Source organism: Capra hircus, chromosome 6 (assembly GCF_001704415.2).
Source record: "Capra hircus breed San Clemente chromosome 6, ASM170441v1, whole genome shotgun sequence".
Lineage (NCBI taxonomy): Eukaryota > Metazoa > Chordata > Mammalia > Artiodactyla > Bovidae > Capra > Capra hircus.
The window spans coordinates 29,807,289-29,822,020 of NC_030813.1; the positions used below are offsets into that span (position 1 = coordinate 29,807,289).

A 14,732-nucleotide genomic window follows, 5' to 3' on the forward strand; every position below is an offset into this window, starting at 1 on the left:
ATGACCCAGATGATCACAATGGTGTGATCACTCACCTAAGCCAGACATCCTGGAATGTGAAGTCAAGTGGGCCTTGGGAAGCATCACTACGAACAAAGCTAGTGAAGGTGATGGAATTCCAGGTGAGCTATTTCAAATCCTGAAAGATGATGCTGTGAAAGTGCTGCACACAATATGCCAGCAAATTTGGAAAACTCAGCAGTGGCCACAGGACTGGAAAAGGTCAGTTTTCATTCCAATCCCAAAGAAAGGCAATGCCAAAGAATGTTCAAACTACTGCACAATTGCACTCATCTCACATGCTAGTAAAGTAATGCTCAAAATTCTCCAAGCCAGGCTTCAACAATATGTGAACTGTGAAGTTCCAGATGTTCAAGCTGGTTTTAGAAAAGTCAGAGGAACCAGAGATCAAATTGCCAGCATCCACTGGATCATGGAAAAAGCAAGAGAGTTCCAGAAGAAACATCTATTTCTGCTTTATTGATTATGCCAAAGCCTTTGACTGTGTGGATCACAACAAACTGGAAAATTCTGAAAGAGATGGGAATACCAGACCACCTGACCTGCCTCTTGAGAAATCTGTATGCAGGTCAGGAAGCACCAGTTGGAACTGGACATGGAACAACAGACTGGTTCCAAATAGGAAAAGGAGTATGTCAAGACTGTATATTGTTCCCCTGCTTATTTAACTTACATGCAGAGTGCATCATGAAAAACGCTGGGCTGGATGAAGCGCAAGCTGGGATCAAGATTACAGGGAGAAATATCAATAACCTCAGATATGCAGATGACACCACCCTATGGCAGAAAGTGAAGAGGAACTTAAAAGCCTCTTGATGAAAGTGAAAGAGGAGAGTGAAAAAGTTGGCTTAAAGCTCAACATTCAGAGAATGAAGATCATGGCATCTGGTCCCATCACTTCATGGCAAATAGATGGAGAAACAGTGGAAACAGTGTCAGACTTTATTTTGGGGGGCTCCAGAATCATTGCAGATGGTGACTGCAGCCATGAAATTAAAAGATGCTGACTCCTTGAAAGGAAAGTTATGACCAACCTAGATAGCATATTCAAAAGCAGAGACATTACTTTGCCAACAAAGGTCTGTCTAGTCGAGGCTATGGTTTTTCCAGTGGTCATGTATGGACGTAAGAGTTGGACTGTAAAGAAAGCTGAGCGCCGAAGAACTGATGCTTTTGAACTGTGGTGTTGGAGAAGACTTTTGTGAGTCCTTTGGACTGCAAGGAGATCCAACCAGTCCATCCTAAAGGAGATCAGTCCTGGGTGTTCATTGGAGGGACTGATATTAAAGCTGAAACTCCAATACTTTGGCTACCTGATGTGAAGAGCTGACTCATTGTAAAAGACCCTGATACTGGGAAAGATTGAAGGCGGGAGGAGAAGGAGATGACAGAGGATGAGATGGTGGGATGGCATCACCAACTCAAGGGACATGAGTTTGGGTGAACTCCGGGAGTTGGTGATGGACAGGGAGGCCTGGTGTGCTGTGGTCCATGGGGTCGCAGAGTCGGACACGACTGAGAGACTGAACTGAAGCGAACTGATGTGTCTTTGAAAGACACACACACAGAGACACACACCCCCGCCCCCAAGAAGCCCAACAGTACCTTTCTAATTGGAAAACTTTCTTTTGAGTGGCAAAGATAATCTGCATAGAGATTCAGAAGATATTAATGTCAGCTTTCAATTATCAGTATGCAGGTTTCTTTTTTAATATTTTGCATCTTGCTATCTTTCCCTTGCACTTCCAGCAAGATTGTATTACCACACATGATTGTGTGTGTGCGGTAAGTCACTTCAGTCATGTCTGACTCTGCAATCCTATGGACTCTAGCCCTCCAGGTTCCTCCATGGAATTCTCCAGGCAAGAATGCTGGAGTGGGTTGCCATTTCTTCCTCCAGGGGATCTTCCCAACCCAGGGATTGAACCTGCGTCTCTTAAGCCTCCTGCATTGGCATGCAATCTTTCTTTACCACGCGCACCACCTGAAAAGCCCATATTACAAAACATATGGGGCCATATTTTGAGAAAATCCAGATTAAGCCAGTGTGTCTCTTACCAGCTGTATCTAAGCACAGGATTGAATGTGCTGTCTTAAATAAGAACAAAATGCATGTTTTAAAACTCCACTATTTTAGATGGACTTCAGTCTTCTTCACTTCCATTGATTTAAATATCCTTAAATGTAGCTGTTGTTTCAAAACTTATTACAAATAGTCATTCTTATCTACATCCTCATATGTTTACTTCAAGGTGATTTCTGTTTTTCCCTTTAAATTGTGGCCTCTCTACTAAGGATTAGAGAAGCATTATTTTAGAATCCCAGTGTTAGACGTAATTTGTGTAACATCCAGCCCACTGACAGATTTAGAGATTAATTTCCAGACCTCTTGTGGTGCTAGGGGAAGCTCTTTAAGATTTTGAAAATGGCAACACTGTTGACTCCCTACAAGTAAAGGTTACTTGTATCTATATCCACACTAATGCACAAGGAAAGTGTAAGTGTGGTAAATATCAGTATGTTTTGCTTTATGGATAAACCTGTGAGGAAGAAAAGCAATTTATGGGACAAAAACAGTTTATCCTTCATAAGGATGTATTTTACAGAATGTGCTTCCCTCCTTTCATTCTGTAAGGGTAACATTGCTGTTGCTAAACTGAGATTTACATAGGAAAATTAGTTGAGTAGTTTTGAATAATCACGTTTTAGGTTCTCCAGAAGCAAACCATGAGAGCCAAAGATTTGATGCTAGTGAAAGACAAAAGGAGAAATTTGGCTATGACTTATATACTCTTTAGATCATATTGAGAGCTGGTAGAAAACCTTCCCGCCCCCCCCACCTAAGTATTTTGGCTTAGATACATCTCTAAATATGTGTTTACTACATTTTAAAGTAAGTGCATTTTCAGGGAAATTTAATCCATATGTTTCAACAAGACTACGCATAAATCATCCAAATGTTTTGTTTGAGCTGCATGATGTCTAGGATGCCTTTTGAGCTTTTTTGATAGTCCTTATATTCTTTTCTGAAAAGCAGCAGGTAAGTTGCCAAGAGTAAACAAATCAACTAGCAAAAGATTTGAGTTCAGTTTGAAATGCTTAGCCCATTATTTTTGATTGGGTTCTGAACTTGGCAGCGCACATCACCTATTCCTGCCTGCCGGGCAGAGTGAAAACAATGTGAACGCTGTTATTTCCCAATTGGGTCATTGGCATTTGAGGATAATGTAGTACAGACAGAATCGGCATGTTTGGCAGGTGAGTGATACTTAACATGACCTCAGAAAGTTACTTCCTCAAGTTTGCAGATTTCATAGCATGGAACAGTGTTGTTCACATAGCAAAACAGAAGTCAGGACTGGCAGCCATCGAGGGATTCATACCAGGGATTTATCTGTTTCTCCTGTGCATCTTTAGGTGGAATGGTTGAAAAATGAAGACATCATTGATCCTGTTGAAGATCGGAATTTTTATATTACTATTGATCACAACCTCATCATCAAGCAGGCCCGCCTCTCAGATACTGCCAACTATACTTGTGTTGCCAAAAACATCGTCGCCAAGAGGAAAAGCACAACGGCAACTGTCATAGTCTATGGTGAGTGAACTCTGTGTGCCTCAATCTGGTTCAGGTCAAACTGCAGTTTCTCATTTGAATGTTAGGATATCAAGTGAAGAGGGCCCTTCTCAGTCCCCATTGCAGCTCTCTTCCTGCTTCTCATGTGGGCGGTGAGGTTTCACTGCTTTCTGATACTCATAGAAACCTGGACTTGGAACTTCTAGCCCTTTGTCAGTGTATAGGACAGTAAAGGAAATCCACTGTGGGGTCTAACACTGTAAGAAGCATAAATGTCCTGCATGCATTTCAAGCTGAACTCAAGAATCCAGGAGGGTTCCCTGCTTCCCAAAGCCCCGCTCCCCCTTCTCAGCCTGGACTACTGAGACCCAGAGGGAGTGCTGACAGGAAGATACTTACAGCAGTCTGCTGCTCTTTCTGTGGGCCTCAGGAGAGAAATTGCAAGACCTCAGGCAAACTGGAGCTGACACACTCTCCAAACGCATCAGAGCAGCTTTAACTGCCTGGAATTTGCTTTACACTCCATCAAGGACTTCCAACGTGAAGGCAAGGCCTGCCATTGTCACACAGCCCTAGTCCTAACCCTGTAGAAAGCTGCAACATGATGACTTCTTCAGAGAGCTTCTCTTCCACTCTCTGGCCCTTTCTAATCCATTTCATCTCTAAGCCTATCATTTCTCCAGAAGGACTAAATAATTCTGCACCCACTTTTGCCACTGCATGTGATGTTTTTATCTCCCTCTTTTAGCACTCAGTAGGTTTCTCATTTCACGAGTAGTTCATCTGCCCAGTGAGGTTTTAAGCTCCTTTGTAGACAAAGAGACAACTCTATACATTTATGTTTCTTACGGTGTTAGAAACACAGTAGATCTTTATATTCTTGGTGAGTTATTGTCTGAGAGGAACTGAACAACCCTGAGAAATGTTTTGAGGTTCTACCACCACCAGAATGATAATGGCCACCATTTAGAAGGTAGGGGGCTGTTCATGGCGCCTTTGGTGTTAAATGACACTTCGGGAGATTTGCCACTGGCAAGTACATGGCTTGTGGCACTCACTGCAGGTAATACTGCTTGGCTGGATGCATCCTCAGGCTCTAGGATGTTACGAAAACAGAAACCACTGTGCCATTTGAAAGGCTGAATGTAGTAATGCTTTAATGCTATCATTTTCATTACAGGGCAGATGCATACTTCATTTAAAAAAAAAATCCTCTGAATATTCTGAAGTTCCATTTCCTTAAGTCACAGTGAAATGTTTCCCACTTTTTGTCTTTTTCTAGACTTTCTGAATGACTTAATAAACAGCACTGGAAATGCAAAATAAAACAAAAAAATAGGGTACATCACAGTTTGCACCAATTAAGTGATTAATGAGGGCAGACTCTTAAATAGATGTATTACATAGATGTAACTCTCTTTTCCTATGTATAGCATGTTCTCAATATCCATAAGCACAAGCCAAACATTGTCTTTAATAAGGATCAAACACAAGGAACTAAAGCATTTTGAGTTTAGCAAACACTGTGGCACTAGGGCTCGGGAGTCTTCTGTTCTAGGCCTAGCTCTGGCTAACCTTCAGTGGGACACTTAAGCATTACAATACTCAGAGCACATACCTCCTTCCCCACGAAATAATGGAATAAGCCTAGAATCTTCAAGACTGGTCTTTTCTAAATGTTTATGATTATTAATTTCTCGCTAAAATCCTAGCAGAGCAGCACATGTATGCTGTAACCCCAAATATCAGCTTGCCAGTGTGTCGGTAAGAAATTTATATTGACAGGTCCACAGTATTTGGAGTTTCGTGAAGCTGTGTGGGTTAAATTACTTTTGGAACACAAAACTCAACTGTCAAACTTCTGCATGTTCTTTCATGGCCTCACAGAATAAGTTGTCCAAGGCTCATAGACTGGGCTCACTAGAAGACCACAGAAAAACATACACATTTAACCAATATTTCATTTTTGAGTCTGTTGTTAGTATCATTTTTAGATTGTAAGTATATATTCATTACAGAAAATCTGGGAAACAAAAACGTCAAAGAAAAAAGAAAACCTATAATTTTGTCATCCAGAGATAGCTTTTAAAAAGATGGATATGTATACTACCAATATTTTCTTAACATACATAAGATTTTAAAATAAGGGATATAATTTTTTTTTACTTAAAACATAATGTTGAAATATCCATGTATTACTAAATAGACTTCTACAGCATTATGTTTTAAAATATGTTCTTTCATTTAAGTATAGTTGTATTACAGTGCTCTCCCTTTGGCAACCAGCAGTGTATTCTCCGTCCCTTATTCTGTTTCCGACTCATAGATAGGTTTGTTCGTGTCATATTGATTTTAGGTTCAACCTATAAGTGACTTCATATGGTGCTTGTCTTTCTCTTTCTGACTGACTTCACTTAGTGTGACAATCTCTAGCTGCATCCATGTTGCTGCAAATGGCATGGGTTTGTCCTGTTTTACGACTTAGTCATATTCTGCTGTGTATGTGTGCCTCGCCTTTTTCACCCGTTACCTATTGACAGACATTTGGGTTGTTTCAATGTCTTGGCAATTGTGAATAGTGCTGCTATGAACATAGGGGTGCACGCAGGCAGCATCATTTTTAATAGCTGCCTGGCAGCCAATGTCTTGAACATAGTATATTTACCATTTTCCTATTGTTGAATGTCCAAATTGTTCTCATTTTATACAAAAAAATAAAGATAAATCTTCATACAAAAGTTCTTCTCGATACAGGAAAAAATAATTCTCCACTGAAAAATAGCCTATGTCTGTATGTATAACACATTCATGATTATTAGCTATTGCGTAAGATCCTAGAGAAGATGATGGGCATGTGATGTCCCTATATAGGTTTCTGTTATCTGAGTAACACACTTCTTTACCGTCAAGAAGTAGATGCATATACTGTTTGTAGCATGTTTTAACTGGCAGAAAATAATTTTTGTTAGGAATTGCTTTATAATAATTTCATGGACTCTTATATTGAGATATGTGAATATATCAGTATTTTCTAGAGTGAAATCTCTAGAGGTTAATAATAAACATAGTGCTAGATGGTAGGTTTTATAATCGCATCTATACTGACAGCTCCATGGAACACTGTAAATAGTCTTTATACACAAAATATGTATCCATTGCAGTTACATCAGCTGATTGCTGATCCATTCAAATAGATACTTAGTTAAAAATCCAGCTATCAAGACTTTTTATAAAAAATAGATTCACTTATTAATGAAACTAAAAATTCTTGAGAGGTTGTAAAGTTTATATATGCTAAAGATAAATACTCACGTGTTATTAAGGAAAGGCTAAATGATTTGATCAGTTACCATGTTTCATAGCCACCTGCAGCCTTCATACAAGGATATAAGCATATTATTTGAGGTAAGTTGTCAAAAGTGTCAATAATTTTTGGAGCTTTACTAGGTAAGGGGATTTTTTTAAAACAACAGTGGCTAAGGAGAGGAGAACACAGTTCTGTTTTCTGAGTAGGTAAATAGATATTGATAATTCATTTTATTTATCCCTGTGCTTAGATTTCAGTTTTGTTGTAATAAAATTTTAAATGCAGTTATGTCCAAGGTCTCTTCCAGCTTTGAGGTTTTTGATTTTTTTATGGTCATTTGGGATACAACATTCTTGTTTATGTTTGATATGTGGTTTGTGCGTCTCTCTGTGTATGCATGTACACTTAATTCATGTTTTATCATTTACTTCCAGTAAATGGTGGCTGGTCCACTTGGACAGAATGGTCTGTGTGTAATAGCCGTTGTGGACGAGGGTATCAGAAGCGTACAAGGACCTGTACCAACCCAGCTCCGCTCAATGGTGGTGCCTTCTGTGAAGGGCAGAGTGTACAAAAAATAGCCTGTACCACGTTATGCCCAGGTAAATAAACCAGCGCCCTCATTCCAAATGTATCCTCTCATTCTCGAAATGTTTTAAGGTATATATACAAAGGCTTATTCTAGACCTGAATGTGTGATAGATAGTATGTAAATGCATCATACCATCCAATGCTCACATTACTGGGAAATCACATCTTTTTCCCCAAAAGAGTACTTAACTTTATTAATTACATTAACATGCAAAAGAGTATGAAACACACACAAGAACATAATCCCTCTTTATTACTCAACAAAACTGGTGGAGCCAAGTTTGCAGAATCTTATAATGCAAGGCATTTAAATAGCATTGAATGCCATACATTTAGGATAACAACCATTGATATTCAGAAAGTCAAGAAAATTAATTGGAACTGAAATTTAGAAAGTGTTTGAGGAAAAGTACTTGATATTTGGTGTCAGTTTATGGGTAAGGGCAAATAAAACATTTGGAATGAATTAAAAGGAAGTCTAAGCTTTTGACACACGAGCTAATGGATTTTGAAAATATGATGCAGTCAGCTATTATCTATACATGTTCAGTTCAGTTGCTCAGTCCTGTCCAACTCTTTGTGACCACATGGACTGCAGCATGCCAGGCTTCCCCGCGTATCACCCAATAGTCTATACATGAATACAGTAACATGTCTATATATGTCAGTCACGTCTTTTTGAGTTATTTGCAATGGTGCCTATAACAGGATTGCATCCCTTTGCCTCTGAGCATCTTTCTGTGCTCTCTTATGTTGTCCCAAGCTCTTATCCTTTGGTAAATAGAAGTTAATATCTGATGAAACCAAAACCTACTAAAATGTCTAATTATATAATAATTGAAAAATTATTAGTAGTGTATTCCATTGGGGGTAGCTACTGTCACTTTCATTATTTAGATACAAAGACTCCTCACTTACCTTTATTTTACCTAACTTTTGTCGGGTTCATTCTTAAGTGGAACCTTTCTCAGAGACAGGTTAGAGAAATGAACTGGAGAGAAAACCATAATCTAAATTTTATCATTCCTATGTTAATTTTCCAAGTATCAAAACAGTATCCCACACTGAACCCTTTTAAGAGCTTTTATTTATGGAACAAATTTTGACACTTAACTAGGCTAAGAATTTCAGTATTTTTTATCTTGTACTCTTCTACATTCTAACTACATACTGACTCCCACGTTTAGAAATACACTAAGCATTTAGTTGAGCTTCCATGGTGGCTCAGTAGTAAAGAGTCCACCTGTCAAGACAGGAGACAGCAGTTCAATCCCTGGGTCAGGAAGATCCCTGGGAGTAGGAAACCCACTCCAGTATTCTTCCCTGGAAAATTGCATGGACAGAGGAGCTTTGCAGGCCACAGTCCATGGAGCCACAAAGTCTAATATGACTGAGCACGCATGCATACATACAAGCATTTAGTTAAAATAGAAATGTGTGTTTGTGAGTGTACTTTGGGATGGTCTAGGAGAAGGCAATGGCACCCCACTCCAGTACTCTTGCCTGGAAAATCCCATGGATGGAGGAGCCTGGAAGACTGCAGTCCATGGGGTCGCGAAGAGTCAGACACGACTGAGCGACTTCACTTTCCCTTTTCACTTTCATGCACTGGAGAAGGAAATGGCAACCCACTGCAGTGTTCTTGCCTGGAGAATCCCAGGGACGGGGGAGCCTGGTGGGCTGCCGTCTATGGGGTTGCACAGAGTCGGACATGACTGAAGCGACTTAGCAGGTCAAAGCAAACGTCTTTTCTCCAGATAGTTGGGCGTTATTTATGTAGCTAACTCTGTACAGTTGAAATATTAATACTTTCATCATTTTTTCATGTGGGCATATTTATATCTCTGTACATTGTGCATAATGCATATATTTACACAGTAATTTAAATGACATCACAGAGATTCTCCAAACTATGCAGACTGTTAAAATTGGTCTAATTTCTAGCAAGATGTAGGTATAACATATAATGTACAGTGCATGTTCAATAAGTGATGTTTGCCATTGTCTTGCATTTATTCTTGGATAATTATTTATGGATTTCAGGAAAATTTTCTTAAAATATAACTCTTATTTTGGTATTTTCTTCTTATTTATGTAAGAACCTTTAAAGAATGCATTTTAAAGTATTACCTTAGTGAAATTTACTACCTATTTTCTCAGGTTAGGGTTTAAGTTGTGTGTGTGTGAGTGTGTGTGTGTGTTTTAATAGAGTTATCTTAGCCCATTATCATTGAAATTTACTAACAAGTCAAGCACCAAAATTAAGAAAGTGAGTCTATTCCAAATGACTGAATCACAGGAAAAAATTAAGAATGTGCTTAAATATTATTTTTAAAATAAAAATAGAAATGTGTACATCATTAAATAAAATAACGGAATGAAATCATCAAATAATAAATGGAAAACAGTATTTTCAAGATGGCATTGCAGAAGATCTTAGCAGAATTAAGCAGCATGGATGGAAACTTAAAAAAAGTATAAGATGTAGATGATAGAGCGGTAAAGAGAGAGAGAGAGATAGATGGGAATGTAGATGAATATATGGATAGGATCGAGGTGGGTGGGTGGATAGACGGATGGAAGGATTTTTTTCCCCACTCTCCTGACCTCTTCTCCTTAACCCCCCAGAGGTTTACTGGTACTATTCACATGCACAGGCACTATTCCTGGGAATATTGGCTCCATAGGAGGTCCCCTAATTTTCAATCCAAAACCTGAAAGAGAAAAAGGGACACTACTAGGATTTACCTTTATATGACTCCTGGTGACGACTTTGATTTCTGTGTGTCCCATTAAACCTCCCTTGCATGGTCAGTGAAGAAACCATCACACACCTCTTGTCAGGAAAGTTTGCAGAACCCACAGAATGTATGGAGAGCAAGCGCTACTTCCAGCAGTTAAGATGAATGCAGCCCTCCTTGGTGGGGCATTTTCTTCAGTGTTTGGTGTTTTGTTTCTACTTGAGCCCTGCCCGCTCTCTGCCTTCAAGAAGCTCCTTCTCTCTTTGACCTGTTGCTGGTTTTTGTTTTCTTGTGGCAGTGGATGGCAGGTGGACCTCGTGGAGCAAGTGGTCTACCTGCGGGACCGAGTGCACTCACTGGCGCAGGAGGGAGTGCACGGCACCCGCCCCCAAGAATGGAGGCAAGGACTGCGATGGCCTTGTCTTGCAGTCCAAGAACTGCACGGATGGGCTGTGCATGCAGAGTAAGTCTGTCTGAGCAAACCGCAGACACGGGGGAGGTGTGTCTTAACCATTGGATTTCTTTGAAGGAAAATCCCATGAATAACAACAAAAATGCACTACTAGAGCTCTCAAAATTGGAAGGAAAAAAAAAAAATCTCCCAGAAACCAGAATGAATAATAACTGTGTCCAGTTAACAAATGACACACACACTATTGCTTTCCCATGAGCTAAAAGTGATTTAGTCGTTTCCCTAGAGGGCCTGTCATTGTTTTCAGGGCAGGGAACGGCTGCTCGGTTTTATTAGAGTGCACAAAAGGGCACCCTAAACTCCTCAGAGAGTCACGCAACTTCCGAAAAGTAAGCTATTTACTTCTAATTCATGGCTGTTACTGAACCAGTGTCCATGAAGTTTAGAATAAATGCATAAGGACAAGAAACATTTCTGCTGGTAGATTTACCAGTTTTCAAATGTTTAGTGGGAATACTTCACAAGCCCTTGAAATTTCTGGGTTTGTGTTAAAATTATTATGTTTATCTAAAGGGAATCATGTTTATAAAACATAAATTTTTAAATGGATGTAGAAGATTGGCTCAGGAATATAATAGATGCTATAAGCTAAGTATTCCACATTTTTTATGGCTTTGTTACTTACATTTTCTTAATGAGATGGTGGTTTGATTTCCATACTTAAAATACTTTCCATACTTACTTACTAAGGAGCCCTTAAATATACAAAATTAACCATCTTTTTTATGGGCATGAATTAAGGTACTAAAAATTGTTCTGAAATCACACCTGTACAGCTGAATAAATGAAACAATGTGCTGTCTTTGGATCTTGGGTAACAGTGGCCAAATGTTGACATTTCTTATAACACAGTACAAATTCTTGTGGAATACAAGCAATCAAATGTATTTGTGTGGAAGTATTTGTATTTTTCATTTAAGAATAAGATATTTTCAGCACATTTATGAAATTCTACTTATCTCCCAGAGTCTATGCTTACAGGGACCTTTAAAAAGAAACTTTACTTAAAATACAGATAGATAGGTAATAGCATCGCTGACACAGAATATAAATCTAATGGGCCTCTTATTTTTCTGTCCATGGTACATGGTATTCTTTGAGAATAGGCTGAAGCTGAGTGTGAAGTATATTTTCTGGTTGTGATTTGAGGATGGCTACTGTGCCTCTCACTATTTGTACCAGAAACGCAGAATGAGAAGAATACAGCTATTTTACTGTTTATCTAGAAATACAGAATTTGTTCCTCTAGGTGTTAGTTTGAGTTGAAGATTAAAATGAAAACATACCACACAAGTTGTTTTTAACATTTTTATAATTTAGTAGTATTCTTTTAGTGTAGAATGAATTAATTCATGTGATTGAAAAGTAACAATATTTGAAGTTTCTCTCTTGCTCACTCCCTTTCTCCCTTTCTCAGTATTATCCTTCAGCTTTGGGTGATTGAATGCCTTCTGCTTCCATTGTGCATATTTTAAAATTCCCAAAGTGACTGGTTTAACAAGGAGTACAATGCTACAAGATGGAACATTGGTCCTTTTATTAGTTACGCACAATGACACATTCTAAATTATGACACATATCAAAAACAAGCATGAAATACTCTTTTTGAAAAGATGTTCATTTATTTTTAGCTGTGCTGATGCTGGGTCTTCATCGCTGTGTGGGCTACTCTCTAGCTGTGGTGCACAGGCTTCTCCTGGTGGTGACTTCTCCTGTTAGGGAGCACAGCCTATAGGGCTTCATGGATGTGGCGCATGGGATCAGTAGTTGTGGCTCCCCGGCTCTAGAGCACAGGCTCAGTGGTCGTGGCGCACGGGCGTGGCTGCCCTGTGCGATCTTCCAGGATCAGGGATTGAACCCATGTCTCCTGCATTGGCAGGCAGATTCTTTACCACTGAGCCACAGAGAAGCCACAGGTATGAAATGTTCAAGCTAAGAATTTCATGATATAGCATCCCTGTGAAAGTGTTGGTCATTCTGTTGTGTTGTCTCTTTGCAACCCCATGGACTATCACCTGCCAGTTTCCTCTGTCCCTGGAATTCTCCAGGCAAGAATACTGGAGTGGTGAGCCATTCCCTTCTTCAGGGGATCTTCCTGACCCAGGCATCGAACCCAGGTCTCCTGCATTGCAGGCAGATTCTTTACCGTCTGAGCCATCAGGGAAGCCCAGCATCTAGCTTATTTCTTACAGAATTAATACAATTTTTTCTAATGATTGGGTATGATGGCATGAGGTGTGTGTATGTATAAATAAGGAAGGGGAATAAGGCTACAAAAGTGGTTATTTGTTGTTTATTTCTTTATCAAGTCTCCTATCAGACTGGAACATTTGGGTGTTTGAGTTAAAATCAGATGGTTAAAAAGCTGTTTCCTTTTATAAATCTGATTTGCTATAGTAACAGTCCCTACTAAGTCAACAAGCTCTTTCCTCCTCCCTCTTGTATCTACTGTAGTACAAAAGATAATTGTAGTTTGTGCTGTTATCAATTTCCTCAGGGATAAAAACCTCAGATACAGTTGTGCTGTATAATTATAGTATTTTACAGTGAAAGTTATAGTTTCTATTTACAGTAAGCTGGGTGTTTCTGGCATAGCAATGCTGACAGAGTCTTTCAAAAAAAATAACATCCTCATTTTGGAAAACAAAAGGCTTCTAACAGTGAACGTACCAAGCTTGTAAGAGGGACAAGTTCTGAATTAAGAAAAAGAACGAGGAAAAAAAAGATAGTTATAAAGCTGCAGTTAATAATTAGAAAATATCATTTAGTGTTTGTTTACATTGAGACTTAGTGTCTTCAATGCATTGATAAATAGCTCTTTATAAGTATTGCAATATTATCTCAAAGCTAGCCTGCTTACCATTGAATTAGGGAGGCAGTGCAACCTCTGAATGTACTAAAAATTGTCTACAAGTGATTTGGATATAAATGTAGATACACTGCTAGAAAGGAAGAATTCAGAGTTCCCGATGGATGTCAGTAGAATTCAGAGTTATGCAGATAATGTAGTGTAGTGTATTTTAAAAGCCAGATTGGTACTTAAGAGCAATACAGTGTGAAATATATAGAAAATATTACTGTCAATGTTTATTCATTAATTTGTTCAAAATAATCGTATTTGAACACATTTCTTCCTTAGCCATTCCCCTCATTATAAGCACCTTTGACTGAAAATATCTAGAAATATTGGATAAAATGTTTAAATTTAAAAGACATATAAACACATTTGGAGTGTGTGTAAGAGAGAGAGGATATCAAATTCAAAAGAAAGAGAAATCCTCAAGTAACAGAAATGAACTCAGATCTAAAGAGGTATCTGTATAAGTGGACACCAGAATAACCAAGAAGAGCATTAGGCATGGATGTAGGTCCTAGGGATTGAGAGTTAGGTTTTTGATTCTGAGGCTGAGTGGAAAGCAAGAAACCTGGATAAAGCTGGGTCTCATAACTGGCTTCCCTGACCATGAAAAATAACTAAAAATTTTTACCCATCAGCCCCGGAAAGCTACAGGAAAATTGATGGTACAGAAAAGACGAAGTCTTCACTTAAATAAAACCGCAGTCCTTTACTTAGTTCTGGATAGGAAGTATAAGACATCATACAGGGAGGAAAATGCAAAGTATGTGTAATTTATATAAGTAGTAAAACTTCTGGAGTACCAGCAGAAGTGAACAGCAAGCCATTTTCAGGAGTTTTTTCCATAACCTAAGTGCATTGGTCTATGATAAAGATAACTCACTCCTGAAAATTAATTTGTGATACAAGTTTTATATCACCCAAGGGAATAAATAGTTTGCTGCAAGGGAAAGTGGGCAACAATAAATAGGTGTGTCAGTACTTTAATAACACGGACTCCTAGAGCAATCTGAATGAGGCTGTAAAATAAATAACATTAAAAAGGTAAACTTTAAAAAAGGAATATAAGCACAAGTGAAAGAATAGAATATTGTAAAAACGACAGGGATTTAGAGGGAAATCGAATGGAATGTGATCCATTGAGAGGTTAAAACTCAATGGAAGAC

The 14,732-nt window shown here is 38.7% G+C and overlaps 1 protein-coding gene across 3 annotated transcripts in view; it reads left to right on the forward strand.

The window, feature by feature from the left end:
* The window catches only part of UNC5C (unc-5 netrin receptor C), a 419,967-nt gene that overhangs the window by 342,048 nt on the left and 63,187 nt on the right, over positions 1 to 14,732 (forward strand). For all 3 annotated transcript variants that reach the window (XM_005681406.3, XM_018049297.1, XM_005681407.3), the window contains exons 5-7: positions 3,439 to 3,619; positions 7,340 to 7,507; positions 10,536 to 10,700. In XM_005681406.3, coding sequence (XP_005681463.1) covers positions 3,439 to 3,619; positions 7,340 to 7,507; positions 10,536 to 10,700 — 514 coding nt within the window. The remainder of the gene's footprint in view (positions 1 to 3,438; positions 3,620 to 7,339; positions 7,508 to 10,535; positions 10,701 to 14,732) is intronic.